This window comes from Lasioglossum baleicum, chromosome 8, assembly GCF_051020765.1.
Source record: "Lasioglossum baleicum chromosome 8, iyLasBale1, whole genome shotgun sequence".
NCBI lineage: Eukaryota > Metazoa > Arthropoda > Insecta > Hymenoptera > Halictidae > Lasioglossum > Lasioglossum baleicum.
In genome coordinates this window covers 3,893,736-3,909,858 of record NC_134936.1, presented here as the reverse complement: position 1 = coordinate 3,909,858, position 16,123 = coordinate 3,893,736, and the positions used below count along the sequence as shown (strand labels likewise).

Genomic DNA, 16,123 nt, shown 5'->3' with positions numbered 1-16,123 from the left:
CCGCCTCGTCGAGGAGACACAGTGGCCGGTACGCAGAGGGAGTATCTGCGGGCTTTCCTGCCTTGTGGAGGAGGACCAGCCTGGCGACTTTCCACTCCTGGGGGAAGGTTCCCCGGCTCATACAGGAATTCAACGTCTGTATGAATGCCGGGGCGAGAACGTCCAGGGCCGCGGCCAATACCCGTCCAGGGACCCCGTCGGGACCGGGGGCCTTCTTGCCCCCTTCCCGGATCCTTTGGACGGCTCGGGAGAGCTCACACCAGGGGGTGCAAGCTGTAATGGAAATATTTCAACCACTATGTTGCCCCCCCGGTTCATAGGCGGCGTTGGTGTCGCTGCAGTTTTTGCGTGCGTATGCCTATCGCCTAGAAGCTATACGAGAGTCATTCTTTGCGATACATATACCAAAATTTTCGATGGTTTTATAAGATCGTCGGTGGGCCAATCGGCTAAAGAGTTGGACTGCCAAGCGGTAGACCGAGGTTCGAATCCTGTTGGGGTAAACAGTTTTTTTCCAACCGTCTACCGCTTTTTATCTATATATACTGTCATTAGTTCGCCCCTGGATCATAGGCGGCGCTAAAATACTGGTCAGATTTTTAACACGGCAGCTTACCCCCCCTGGCTCACACTCTGTGACCCCGAGTTCGTCGGTCCAGTTGGTATGGACCGAGGGGGGCGGGTTCTCTCTCGTTCCCTCCGAGAGGGGGAAGAGTGTACTGAGGACCCGCCCCAGGAACTCGGGGTCTAACTCCTCTGTGATGGGGGGCGCCCATGGGCGGAGCTTATTCAGCACCGCCTTGTAGGCACGCCCCCATGGATCCCTATGAAGGGATCCGAGGAGAGCTCATCCCAGGCTGCGGCCTTTGCAGCGGCAATTGCTCGCTGGAGAGCCATTCGGGCCGCCCTGTACTCCGAATAAAGGGCGGCCACTCTCGCCTCGTCGACGCCTCCAATTGGGTGGCGTCGACGTGCGCGGGTGTACTGGCGTCGGGCGCGGACGCACGTGTCCCTCACGTCCGCAATTTCGCCCGACCACCAGTACGCTGACTTTTTCGGGAGGTGCTTAACGGCCCGGGGCATCGAAGCGTCGCAAATCGACTTCATGATGCCCCGGAACCATGACACCCCCTCGTCAGTTCCGCGCACCCTGGGTTCGACCCAGGAATTGGCGAGAGCTGTGGCTCTTAAGACGTCCTCGCCCAGTCGCTGCAGCGCCCACTTCACGGGCGCTGCATGGGTGCTACTTCTTCTGCTGGGGGGCCCGTCCGCCTGTTGCTGGGTGGCCTCCACCTCCATAGTGATATGGAGGTGGTCGGAGAGAGACTCCCACTCCGTGGCCACCCGCCAGGCGGTCACACGGCGTACGGCCGCGGGGGTGGCCCAAGTCAGATCGACTATTGACCACCCGTTCCACCGCACGCACGTGGGTACGGAGCCCCGGTTTATTAACCGGAGCTCCATACCCCCCGCCCAAACATCAAGAGCCTCGGCGCGAGAGGTGGTCCTGGGGTTTCCCCAAGCAGTGGACTTCGAATTGAAGTCGCCCAGGACCAGCATTGGACCGGCTAGATGAGGTGTGATCATCACCCTCAGCCGGTCCAAATACCCCTCGAACTCGGCGAGGCTGCAGTTGGGCGATATGTAGCAACCCGCGACTAGAAACCTTCCCCACTTATAGAGCACAACCCCTCGGCCCCGTTCGACCGCGGAGCCGGGGGGGAAATCCCCGCCCTTACGGGCCCAGATTGCCACGGAGCCCCCCTCGTCCCCTACCCAAGGGGAGGAGTCGGGGACGCTGTAGGGCTCCGTGACAACGGCCAACCCGACCTGTCTCTCCGCCAGGCCATGGACAAATAAATCCTGGGCCCGGCGGCAGTGATTCAGGTTGGCCTGCACGACCGGGAGCGTCCTAGGCATTACTGTGCCGTTGACGCTCCCGGTGCGGCCACCGCACGGCCATCCGGCTCAGAGGAGGGCAGGGGTCGACCTCCATCCTCTGAGTCGGGCTCGGAGTTTGGGGGGCCTGTGTCCCCCCTCCCCCGGCGACCGCCTTGTCGGTGGGTCCCTTCCCACCAAAATTGCGGCCTTTCCTCGGGGGCGGGGGGCACAAGCCACTCCCCGCCTTGTGCCCAGCCGGTCTCCCCAGCTCGGTGCAAATCGGGCACCGGGGGGCCGCCGGGCACATATTGGCACGGTGACCGATCGCACCGCACTCGTAGCACTGGCCGCTACGGTCGATCGTGCTAGTGCACCGCTGCCTGACGTGTCCAACCGCCAGGCAACAGAAGCACTGCAACGGCCTCGCGGCCAGTGCCTCTACTTTGGCGGTGGACCAGCCCACCCGCAACCTTCCCGCGCCCGCCAGAAGGCGGGCGGCCGCGGCGGGGCATTTCAGCCACGTGCTGCCCAACCCTGTGGCCGGGGACTTGATGACCCCGACCTTAATAGTGTCGGGTGGGCACCCCGAGGCCTCAGTCACCGCCGCCTTCACCTCCTCGGGGGTGACGGAGTCGTCCAGGCCCCTCAAGCGGAGATCTGCCGTTTTGAGGGGCCTGTTGACCCGCACCCCCAGGCCGCTTAGCGCCGCGGCCAACTTCGATGCCAAGGCATCAGCCTTGGCACCCCCTCGGGGCCGGGGATCTCCAGCAGGAGACCCCCGGTCACCGCCCGCTTGGTGCGGATTTCTCCTACCCCCAGCTCGCTGAGCTTGATAGCCGCTTTCGCCGCCGTCATCGCCTCCGCCAGGGTGGTCTTGCACCCCTCCGGGATGGACAGCGAGATCGCTGCCGTCTTTGGAGGGGTGGCCACCCTGGGCGGGGCTCGCCCTCCCCTCCCCTTTCCCTGAGGGGCCCCTTGGGTTCCCTTTGAGGTGGGTGGGGGAGGGTTCGCGGCCTTCTTAGCCGCCCTCGCCTCTTTCCTGCCCACCACCTCGCTCCATTTCTCCACTAAGGGAGTGGCTGTGGGCAAGGCGCAGGCAGGGGCAGGCTTCGGCTGCGAGCCGGGGGCGGGGGCACTCCTCTTCTTCTTCTTTTTCTTCCTCCTCTTCTTCCCGTCATCTGTGGTGCCGGCGGCGGGCAACGAGGATTTCGGGGGGGAGGAGGGGGAAGAGGTGAAGGCATAGGGGGGTCCGCCGGGACCTTCCACCTTTTCGAGGGGCAGGGGGCGAGCGAGGGGGCCCGAAGACCGCCTCACTCAGCCTCGCCTGCACCCTCTTTATTGGGGCCAGCTTGGCATCGAGCAGGGCGCCAAGCTGCTCCAAAAGCCCGTTCGCTCCTGACCCCAGCTCAGGTGTTGGAGGAGGGGGGCCAGGCATGTTGCCCCTGACGACGGAGGGGGGAGGCGACCTCACCCCCGCCACTATCTCCTTCGGCCACACTCGCACCTCCTGGGGGTGAGATGATGGCGATGGGTGGGAGGGGGGGAGGAGCTGTGTTGCTACCCCCATCCTCTTCATCGCCATCATCTCCTCCCTTATGGCCTCGTTCGTGGTCTTTAATTTCCTCGCGGCCTCCCGCAGGACCTCGTTCTGCTTAAGCAAATCTTGTATGCGAGCTTCCGAGTCCTGTGGGGGAGGGAAGGAGGCAGCCACCGGCGGGGCGGCGGCGCTGGGGGGTGTCGGATCTTTATCCCCCCTCTGGATTATCTCCAGCAGCGCCGCCTCGGCAAAACGTGCGGACCATTGAAGGTCCCGCACGTAGTTGCCTTTGAGATTGCCGCTCTTCAAGGCGATCGTCTCCACTAGGCGAACCTTCTCCAGGAATTCCCTGGCAATGTCGCCCGCGGGGAGGTCGCCTATCAGTTTGGCCATCTCACTCACCGCTGGGGTGCTATCCTTTTTCTTTGACTTAGGGACGGGGGGGTTCCCGGACTTCTTCCCCGACTTCCGACCCCCCGTACCCGCGTCCTCCTCCGAGTCCGAGAGATCCCTTCTGCTCCGCTTGGTGGATCTCCCGGATCCCGAGGCCCCATCTGATCCCTCCCAGGGTATCAGGATGTTGCCCCCCAACCACGGCAGGTCCAGGACGGTGTTCTCAGGCGCGTTGTGGGAGTCGTCGTCAATGACGATTAGACGCCCGGCGTCGCCCTTCTTCCCACCTGCTCCTGCGACCTTCAACGTCTGGCGGGTCACACGGCCCGCTTTCTTCGTTGGGACACTAGCCCCTACTGCTACGTCCAGTGGTGGGGTGGCACTGGCAGATGCCACACCCATCACTGGGCCCTCCCCCACGCTAGTAGCATGGGGGGCATTTCCCCTAAGGGAGGCATCACCGGTCGCCATTACGTTCCGGGTGGCCCCGTGGTCCACCAGCCCGGACTCGCAGTTACCGGATGACGACCCAGGGGAGGCCTGCTCGCCCCCCCCTGTGCCGGTACTGGGGTCTCCCTCCCCTGCACCGTAAACTTCTATCGTAGGGAACTTAGAGGAGGCCATTAATGAAAACTCGCCCACGTGCCCTACTAGTCGTCATACAAAGATCAGTCCCTGGGGTGCACTGCGTTCGTTTTTGTACTGCCATACAGAGATCCGTCAGCGCACCCACTCACCCCTCGCTCCGTTAGCACACGGCATTGTAAACTCAAGTGCCGTGCCCCAGGGTCCACCACGAGGAGGTGGAGCGAGAGGATTTAGCCCTGTGACATCCCTCAAATAGAGAGAACGGACCGACAGTGGATCAGAGTCACCACTGTAGGCGCCACAGGACCTAAGACCCCTGTCACGGAGCCCTACAGCGTCCCCGACTCCTCCCCTTGGGTAGGGGACGACGAGGGCTCCGTGGCAATATGGGCCCGAAAGGGCGGGGCTTCCCCCCCGGCACCGTGGTCGAGCGGAGCCGAGGGGTAGTGGTGTATAAGTGGGGAAGGTTCCTGGTCGCGGGATGGTACGTCTCGCCCAACTGCGGCCTCGCAGAGTTCGAGGGGTTTTTGGACCGGCTGAAGGTGATGATCACACCACACCTAGCCGGTCCAATGCTGGTCCTGGGGGACTTCAATGCCAAGTCCACAGGTTGGGGAAACCCCAGGACCACCTCTCGTGGCGAGGCCCTTAAGGTTTGGGCGGGGGGCATGGAGCTCCGGTTGGTGAACCGGGGCTCCGTACCCACGTGCGTACGGTGGAACGGATGGTCAATAGTCGGTCTGACTTGGGCCACCCCCGCTGCAGTACGCCGTGTGTCCGCCTGGCGGGTGGCCTCTGAGTGGGAATCACTCTCGGACCACCTCCATATCATCATGGAGGTGGAGGCCACCCAGCAACAACAGGCGGACTTGCCCCCCCCCCACGTAGCACCCACGCAGCGCCCGTTAGATGGGCATTGCAGCGACTGGACGAGGATGTCCTGAGAGCCACAGCTCTCGCCTACTCCTGGATCGAACCCAAGGAACGCGGAACTGACGAGGGGGTGTCATGGTTCCGGGGCGTAATGAAGTCGATATGCGACGCTTCGATGCCCCGGGCCGGGAGACACCCCCCGAGAAAGTCAGCGTCCTGGTGGTCGGGCGAAATTGCGGACGTGAGGGACACGTTCGTCCGCGCCCGACGCCAGTACACCCGCGCACGTCGACGCCACCCAATTGGAGGCGTCGACGAGGCGAGAGTGGCCGCCCTTTATTCGGAGTACAGGGCGGCCCGAATGGCTCTCCAGCGAGCAATTGCCGCTGCAAAGGCCGCAGCCTGGGATGAGCTCTCCTCGGATCCCTTCATAGGGATCCATGGGGGCGTGCCTACAAGGCGGTGCTGAATAAGCTCCGCCCATGGGCGCCCCCCATCACAGAGGAGTTAGACCCCGAGTTCCTGGGGCGGGTCCTCAGTACACTCTTCCCCCTCTCGGAGGGAACGAGAGAGAACCCGCCCCCCTCGGTCCATACCAACTGGACCGACGAACTCGGGGTCACAGAGTGTGAGCTCTCCCGAGCCGTCCAAAGGATCCGGGAAGGGGGCAAGAAGGCCCCCGGTCCCGACGGGGTCCCTGGACGGGTATTGGCCGCGGCCCTGGACGTTCTCGCCCCGGCATTCATACAGACGTTGAATTCCTGTATGAGCCGGGGAACCTTCCCCCAGGAGTGGAAAGTCACCAGGCTGGTCCTCCTCCGCAAGGCGGGAAAGCCTGCAGATGCTCCCTCTGCGTACCGGCCCTTGTGTCTCCTCGACGAGGCGGGTAAGATCTACGAAAAGATCATAGCCGATCGCCTCGTCGAGCACCTGTCCCAACATGGTGGTCCCGATCTGAGCGACAGCCAGTTCGGTTTCCGGAGGGGGCGATCGACGGTAGATGCCGTCGGTCGTCTCGCCTCCCTTCGGAGGGAGGCTGTCGCTCGGGGCAGGGTGTTGATGGCGGTGAGCCTCGATATCACCAACGCCTTCAACACCCTGCCATGGGATGAGGTAGTGAGGGCCCTGGATTATTATCAGGTGCCCTCCTACCTCAAGGAGGTCATCCGGGACTACCTGAGGGACAGGTGGTTTGAGTACCCGGGCCGGGACGGAAATATCCAGAGGGAGGAGATGCACCGCGGAGTGCCACAGGGGTCAATCCTCGGACCGCTTCTGTGGCTACTCGCGTTTGACGCGGTACTGCGGGCTAATCTTCCCCTCGGCGTCCGCCTGATCAGCTATGCAGATGATACATTGGTGGTCGTCGAGGGGTTGACGTGGAGAAGGACGCTCAGCCTGGCGCAAGCAGCGGTGGGCTGCGTCGTCGGTGGGATCCGGAGATTGGGGTTGGAGATTTCTGCTGGCAAAACCGAGGCAATGTGGTTACACGCATTGCCTCTGAGCCAGCGGCCACCCCAACTCTGGATCCGGGTGGGTGAAGCCTCTGTCGAGGTGAAAGGCGAGATGAGTTATCTCGGCCTGACCCTCGACAGCCGCTAGTGCTTCGAAGAGCACTTCGGCCTGATGCCCCCCCCCCCCCCGAGTCGAAGGGACTGGCAGCCGCCATGGGACAGCTGTTGCCCAATATCGGGGGGCCCGATGACAGGATTCGTTGCTTCTACTCGGGGGTGGTGCAATCAAAGTTCCTTTATGGAGCCCCCGTGTGGTCCGAACAGCTACTGGCCAGCCGGCGCAACATGTTGCACGCAAAGCGCGTGCAACGACGGCTGGCCATTCGGACCATACGGGGCTTTCGCACCATCTCTGGGGAGGCGGCGTCCCTCCTCGCGGGCATGACTCCCCTGCATCTCATGGCGGTGGAGCGGGCAACTACTTACCAAATTGCCTGCTCCATTCGCCGTGGGGAGTTATGCCCCGAGGGGGAGGAGCTCGAAGTGCTGAGGCGCCAGGCACGACAGGACATCCTGGTCCGATGGCGGGAGGAAATCTCTTCCGCCGACTCGGACCGGCCAATTGTCCGGGCACGGATGCTTCGGGGAGTATCTGTGTCGCATCGGGACGGAACCGACGCCGCAGTGCCACCACTGCGAGGAGGCCCAGGACTCTGCGCGGCATACGCTGGAGGTTGGTCAATGGTGGCCAACGGTTGGGAGTTTGTTGGGGAATGGTGGGGCATGGTTAGTGGTTTTGTCGACAAATCTACAACGTAGGGCCAACGACGAAAAATTACGTCAATTTGCCGACGAATAGCCAACGTTGGGCCAACAACGAATACCCAACATAGGGCCAACGACGAATACTCAACGTATAACGACGAAAAATTATGACAGTTTGCCGATGAATACCCAACGTTGGGCCAACGACGAATACCCAACATAGGGCCAACGACGAATACCCAACATAGGGCCAACGACGAATACCCAACATAGGGCCAACGACGAATACCCAACACAGGGCCAACGACGCATACCCAACGTATAACGACGAAAAATTATGACAGTTTGCCGACGAATACCTAACGTTGGGCCAACGACGAATACCCAACATAGGGCCAACGACGAATACCCAACATAGGACCAACGACGAATACCCGTCGTTCAAGATATACGTAGCGTCGATCGTCATTTGGTATTTGTCGATTTTCACTATTTCATTCTTCTGTGCTGTGTTGAACTGTCGAAGTGGTCGTTCTTTGTGTCGCGTGTTTTATTTCATTTCATTAACAAAAATTTTGATAATGTACAAAGTGGTGGAATTTAATTCAACACCATTAATTTAATTCAATTCAGCACCATCGTTCGGTAGAACATCAGCCATGGATGCAGCTATGCCAAATATTGGTAAGTATACTGTTATATTAGTAATGAGTGTGGTTTAGTTTAACAATTATTTATACCAATACTTAATTATACGTGTTACCACGTATTGTAGATACTTTCTAAACAATGTGTGTAATTTATGCATGCATTCAATTGCAATTAACAATTTTGTTTCCTTTTGCTTTTCTTGTTGTAAGATTAATTTCTATGTCATTTTTCAGATTTTACTGATGCACAAGTGTTCGATGGATCATCAGCCATGCAGCTACGCCAATATCTATAACTGCGAAAAACAATTGTATTTTAAGTATGTAGTTATCCGATTCTTGTTTCACCATCTTAAGCGGAGCTGTTGTAATTATCAGAACTATTGAAGAGGTGTAATATGAATGTAATATCATATTACTAATGTGCAATATGTAATGTAAGAAATCGTGCTATTGTAATATGTAATATGTATGTAATATGTACAAAATAATTGAGATATAAAAATAAAAAACTCATAATACACATACATATATATGTATATAATTAATTGACTCTACACAAAAAATCCTCTAGTTGGCTTTAATTATTGTAGACCCTACGTTGGGTATTACCGTTGGCCCTACGTTGGCTATTACCGTTGGCCCGATATTGGACGTGATCGTTGGCCCTACGTTGGGTATTACCGTTGGCCCGACGCTGGCGCAACGTTGGCTGAACGTTGGCCCAACGTTGGCCCTGACTGTTGGCCCAACTGCAAAAAAGAGCGACATCTCTAACGGTTGCCCAATGCAAACCCCCAACGTAGGCCCAACGAAACGCCAACCGTAAGGGTCGTTGCAGAATATACCGACCCAGCGGCTACCTGCACCGCGCCGCTAGGCCGTTTTGGGTTTCTTCTGTGTATTTCAATGGGGATGCGGATACTAGGCCGTATCGACGACCCGCCGCATCCCCATTGTAATACACAGCGGCGCGGTGCAGGTAGCCGCCGTGTCGGTATAGTCTGCAAGGACCTTAAATGCTACTAGGGACGGTCACCATCCGAAATTCAACGACTGTCCGCTCGACAGTATGCTGTATTGAAACCGAAATAATGCAATAACAACAACTTAGTAAATAGTAAAAGGTAAAACGTCGCTTCGTAAAACCGGTAAAGCCCATCGCGCCTCCACTGACAATGTATCTACCGTGTCCGCAATAAAACGTTAAACCGAAGACCTTCCAGAGTACCCCCAATTAAGTGATTTTCAGACATCATTTTTAGGTCCCAGGTTCTTAAATATAAACTAACGGTTTATGCGTCCCGTTTATGGAGGAAAAAATCAATGTCTTCTTAGTGGAAGAGGAAATTGAGGCCCACGAGATGCGACCTGTGTGGCCGTGGCCAACGTAATCATTCGGTTTGTTAAATATTTATACAATTTTTTAATACTGTTTTGGCTAATATCCTTCCATTCGTCCAAAATGCACTATTTTAAATTGTTAATGTTTTGGAAATGTATGCTATTATGCCAAATGTTTCTTTACCACCACAAGCGATCGAACCACGATGGGGAAGTAAGTAAACATATTTGGTAATATTCAAGTTCATTAATACTAATTGTATTATTAATTTTTGCAAAATCCTCAAATTCTCTTTTATTTCCTAATTGTTTACCCTTTAAAGAAGTGTACTTAGTATGTATTAAGACAACCCAAGAGAAATTATAGAAATGAGGATCTTATTGTCGATTTGGCATTTATTGAAGCTAATATTTTACATAAATTATGCATTTTTGTATAAGTTTGCATATTTTGACATATAAAATTTGCATGAACTTCTGCAGTCTACAAATAACTTAAAAGAGTCTTAGTTTTTCGGATAAACAATGACTTTTGGGGAAAACCTACGCCTTGCCTTCTTGGCAGGCCTGCACCCCCACTCCCTCGGAGATAACGTTTTATTGCCTTTCTTTGGAATATAAGTACGGTGAAAAACACGGACATTCATCAGTCTTGTCTTTTTGCTGAGTGTCAGTCTTAGGTCTCAGCAAGCAAACCACATTTTTCGTTCTTTCCTCGTGAAATTCGTGAACCGTTTTAAAAAAGTGCAAAACGTGTGTTGTGTACATTGTGTTTGTGCACTATTGACTTTATAAACTAGTATAAAGTACAATTTCGTACAATTTCGTACAATGGAGCATCCAGTCCGCCAGTATTTTCTATTTAACGAGGATGACGGTAAATGTTTTCTCGTGAATCGAAGAAGTATTTGTACTCTCGGTTTAACAATAACGTTCATTAAATTGTACAAATTTGTTGCCGACGGAATTAACTTTAGACAACTGTTTCACGGAACTAGCGGACTATAGCGGCGTTACAAGATGAACGGACGAGCGTGTAAAATGTTTTATCGCGTAACTATGTAGCTGAGAACACGGTGTTCTCCGTAAGATGCTACGACGTGTTCTCTCCAAGCGACGAAAAGATTCTGACTTTTTGCGCCGGGGTCCGATTGCTAGTCACCTCGTTGGCGTTGCTTCTTCGAGGAGATGGGCCCGATTTTTCGGGAGAATCATCCCCATTCGTTGGTTGACCTGAGGGAGGAGGATTTTCCGGACAGTCCTCACCGGTGGAGGTGGAAGTCCCTATCTCGGGTCAGTCGCGGAAATTTCGGGAAATTGCAATAACGGGAACCCCGACGCAGCGCGACGAAAAAGGCCCAAGTGGCCTGCACATGTTTTATGGTCCCTTGTCCCGAGCGGATGGACGACCATCGGTTCGAACCTTGGGTCCCGAACCCTAGGTACTTCGCGTACGGTACCTCTTTATTCTAAAACAGGTAACGACTGTTTTTAGTACGAACCGGATGGCCTAAGGGGGTGCGAAGACTGCCTCGGGCCCTCACGGACCTTGAGAATGACAATGCCGCGACGGTTACAATCGATGATTTACGGTAAAATATACAACGCTTGCCGCGCAGAACGGCAGATTTCTAAACGCTAGAATCTAAAATAATTAAAGAACGAAAACGAATAATCGATTGCGAAACCGAACAGTAAATCTACGTGCCTCATTGAGAGATGCTCTACAAAAATAACTGGGAACCATGCTGCTAATTTGACGCGGCATTTGCAGTACCACCACCCCAACGAGTATACAACGGTCACCATGCAGAAGGAAACGAGGAAAAGGAGAAGAAACAACGAGGATTCTTCCAGAGGTGGGCATTATTTGGCGAAAAAAATATTTAAAATACTATTTAATATTTTAGATTTTATTTTGCTTAAAGAAAATAGTGTATTATTTCAACAATCTGAACCTCGAAATAAACTATTTCTGAAATGTATAATATTCAAATGTTCTCGGCGCAACGGTTCGATCAGTTAATAGGAAAAAAGCAAAATTTGCACGTTAGTTAGGAACTTTCAACGTTTCCTAATAACAACTATTTTCCTATTACATGTTATATAAATTACATCTTTATCATATATTTAATAAAAGTTTTTCATCATATGGTCACGAACATGTGGTAAGTTTGGGTTTTTGACGTTTTTCACGGTTTGAAATAACCGCCAAACATCGATCGACGATTGACTTTGTTTTGATCGATCGACCGGTTACGTTCTGTGTCTAATGACTTTGATGGTCTATGATCCAGTATCCTGTCTGACGACATGAAAGCAGCATGTGCTAAGACAATTTCAATTCCGTATTTATAATTTTTATAAAGCAATGTAAGTAAATTATTGCAGCATCTTGTTACATTGTTACATTCTGGTTACGCAGATATTTTAAAGTTTCTGGTTTTACATTGTGAAAATATATTTTTCAGACGCAGTTTTTTCTACTTTCTTGAAAATGATCTGAATGAAGATCGAAACGTTGAAAGTTCCTAACTAACGTGCAAATTTTGCTTTTTTCCTATTAACTGATCGAACCGTTGCGCCGAGAACATTTGAATATTATACATTTCATTATCTTGCGATCGATATTTCAAACAACATAAACTATTTCTATTTAAACAATTGAACCTCGAAATAAAATACTTCTATTTATTTGAACAATCTGAACGTCAAAATGAAATATTTCTATTTTAACAATTTCATCCACAAAATAAAATATTTCCATTTTAATAATCTGAAACACAAAGTAAAATATTTCTATTTTAATGATCTAAAACACAAAATAGAATATGTTATTTTTTGCATCGTCATACCTAATACTTTTCAGAAATCGCATTATGTACTTATTTAATATTTCTTATTTTAGCAATAATTTAGAGAAGAAATGGTATTTAATATAAGAAATTATATCATTTGCCACATTTTCGTTTTATTTTTTTGTTTGATTGCTGCTATTACTGCGTATATTCACTTCAGTTCACAGCATGTGCCTACTGAGGTTTCTTGATAAACATACAGTGTATCTTATCACCAGGAAACTATTTATACTCAGAAATCTATTGAATGCGAACCATTATTTTGGGCAATAATATCTAAAATTGAAATTGAAAATAAAGACAAACTCCAAATATTTTCAATATTTTAAAAATAAAACACTGTAACAGACCTGTACGATGCAGGCCTGTCACTATGAGACACGCGCCGAACATAACCGAGCGACGCCGAAGATCACCGAGCGCGCCGTCCGTATACGACGCGCTACGATGCACGATCCCGCGCTCCAAGCCATATTCGGCGGGAAACGGACGCCGAGGTTCCGCCATCTTGAGGAAGGCGGAAACTCGACGTCACACATCCGTTTCCTTCACACCATTCCCCCACCACCAATCTTCGCCTATAAAAGGCGATGCAAACGAGGCACGGGTCTCTTTTCCAGCCTGGGCAGCATCCTGGGCACATCCCAAGTATTGGCACGTAGTACTGATACTTTCCTATTTTCCCACGCTCTCGACGTCGAGTTGTCCGCAGCATCGGCCTCCTCGACATCGGCGTTTCCTACCGGCGTGACAGCAAACACGCCAAACAGAGAGGGCAGCATCCTTCTCTGCCGTTTGGGCAGCATCCCGAACACACTTCTCGGGCAGCCTCCCGAGAACTCCGACAGCTACCGGAGACGATTAAATGAAGGGGCAGCATCCTCTTCATTTACCGTAGAACCGCCACGGGGAATTTCCCAAGTCGTGGCCGGGTTTCCTGACCGTTCCTCCTGAACCCAGTCGCCGGTATCAATCACCAGGTCCACGTGTACGCGTCGCGCCGCGATAAACGTTTACACCAGAACCACCAGTAGAAGCACGGATCGGTAACACGGTTCACTAGTCCCATGAGTCCGCGAACGTACGTGCAGTGAGCCCGAAGATACGTAAACCCGTTGTCGTTATTTCACGCCCCGGGCACTTCGTCCATTTTCAGCTTCCGTCGATTCTCTCGCCGACCCACGACCCTGGCGCGACGAACTATTACAGCACGAGAGGGTACGACGCCGCGACGACATCTCCGTCGGAAGCAGAACCGTTACAACACTATTTTCAAATACTATTTTAAAAAATTACTGCAACAAATAAAATATTTTATTTTCAAAACTTACTGCATCAAATAAACTTATTTTATTTTCAAAGTTGTACAGACACTGTGTGTAAAATAAATTGGATTATTTACTATTTACTATTTCAAATACTATTTTCCCCAGATCTGGATTCTTCTTCTTTCAATTTGACTTCGGCGTCTTCTTCAAACTCCTCTTTTACGAGCTCCACGTCTACATCAACGATGTTTACGATGACAGCAAAACATCTGATGGACGCTTGCGTCGAATTAACCACCTAAAATGGTCGACCATTAGGTATCGTGGAGGATTCGGGTTTTCGTAAAATAATTGACCCGATATTAGAGACAGTTGCACCCCGAATTACTATTAATAGAGACAATGTTAGGGAGACAATAATAAATCGGGCACGCGAAGCGCGAAACTTAATATAAAAGCGGAAATTAAAAATAGTTTAGTTTCTATTAAAATTAACGGGGAAACCCGTCAATGTAGATCGTTTATAGGAATAAATGCACAATATGTAAAACATCAGAAATTGATTGTAAGAACGTTAGCTTTAAAGGAAATCCTTGTTAGGCATACTAGCGAAAATTTGAAGAATTTAGTCCTGGACGTATTACAAGAATATGATCTTACCGCGAGAAATATTTATTCAATCACGACGGACAATGGCTCAAATATGCTGAAGATGGTTTGTCTTTTAAGGGAAGAAGAAACTCGCGACGATTTTGAAGATTTTTCGGACGATCCTCAACAAGAATTTTATTTGGAGGGTGAACATTTATTTCACTTAGAGGATAAGAATTTTAATTTAATGGGGGTGCGGTGTGTTGCACATACGTTGCAACTTGCTGTGCAAGATGCTATCGAAAGTTTTAATGTAGAAAATTTAATTTACAAAATTCGCGAGCTCGTGCGAAAACTCTGCAGTACCACCGTAATCATCCTTTTGAACAATTTAAAATTACGTAAACCCATACTAAATTGCCAAACTAGATGGAGTTCAACATATGATATGTTAGAAAGATTATTAACATTACAAGATTTTTGTTTAGAAATAAGAGATGTGACGTTATCCGAAGGTGAATGGAGTACGATTAGGGAAATAATGAACGCTCTTGAACCCGCAAAAATGGCGACAAAGAAGATGCAATGTGAGCAATTATTAATGAGAGACTTTTATGTTGTCTGGCTGCAGTGCAAAATAAATCTAGCAAAAAGAAATAATAGTTTTGCGATAATAAACCGTGAACCCGAACTCGTAAGCAATAAATGTCTATTGGCGTCGGTATATTTAGATCCGAGATATAAAAATGTATTGTCCGTAGCAGAAAAGAATGTTGCGATTGAACATTTAATGAATACGTGGAGGCGTTGCGAGGCTCTAGGTTTAAATTCAAATGAAATAACAAAAGCTCCTATTGCATACAATATTTCACCGTGTGACGAAATCGAACAAATGCTCATAGAAAAAGATGCAGAGCAACATTGTTCCCCAAATTCTGTATTTGGCATTGTAAGCGCCTTAAATGCATTCTCACAATGTCCCAGAATAAGCAAAGACGTTAATATTTTAGACTTCTGGGACAAACATACTTTTTTCAGAACTGAGCACACTCGCGAAGATTGTGCATGCAGACCCAGCAACGCAAGTGTCTGTTGAAAGATTATTTTCGGTTTGAAATTTATATTAAACTTGCTTTTGCCCGCGGCTTCGCTCGCATAGAAAACCGTTTAATGCCCTCGGAAATTGATATTGTTTCTCCATAAAACCTTTTAACCCCCCATTCACCTCTATAGAGTTTTAATTTTATGTTATGCCGCCATCTTAGATTTCAAACCCCCTTTTCACCCCTTAGGGGATCAATTTTTTAAAATGCCGAAACAGGTGTTTGATTAATTATATCAAAGAGCATTAAGATCAAGTTTCAAGCAAATCCGACCACAAATAAAATATTCCTCATACAAACGTTGCAACCCCTTTTCACCCCCTCGGGGGTTGTATTTTTTGAAATGCCGAAACAGGTGTTTGATTAATTATATCAAAGAGAATTAAGACCAAGTATGAAGTAAATCCGACCACGATCAAAATATTCCTCATACAAACGTTGCAGCCCCTTTTTACCCCCTCGGGGGTTGAATTTTTTAAAATGCCGAAATAGGTGTTTGATTAATTTGTTACGAGCCAGGGCCGCAAGCAGCACGAGTGGCCGGCGAAGGGTTATTACCCTAGGAATATGATATAAATTTGTTAGTTAAGGAACGCGGACGAACCCAATGCGGAATTGGGGAGCCGCTAGGATTATTGACAGCGAGGACGAACCTGACGCTAAGTCAGGGAGCCTCTAGGAATGGAGTCAAACGCAGACGAACCCGATGCAAAACCGGGGAGCTGCTAGGAGGTTGTATAATAGCACAGACGAACCTGATGCGAAATCAGGGAGCTGTTAGGATGCGGACGAACCCAATGCGAAACTGGGGAGCCGCT

At 50.8% G+C, this 16,123-nt stretch overlaps 1 protein-coding gene across 1 annotated transcript; it reads left to right on the top strand.

Annotated features, from left to right (window-relative positions):
• Positions 1-6,939: 6,939 nt before the first annotated feature.
• Positions 6,940-7,854, top strand: LOC143211638 (uncharacterized). Its single transcript, XM_076429468.1, has 2 exons — positions 6,940-7,410; positions 7,765-7,854. The coding sequence occupies exons 1-2, from the start codon at positions 6,940-6,942 to the stop codon at positions 7,852-7,854; spliced, it is 561 nt and encodes a 186-aa protein (XP_076285583.1).
• The last annotated feature ends 8,269 nt before the right edge of the window (positions 7,855-16,123 follow it).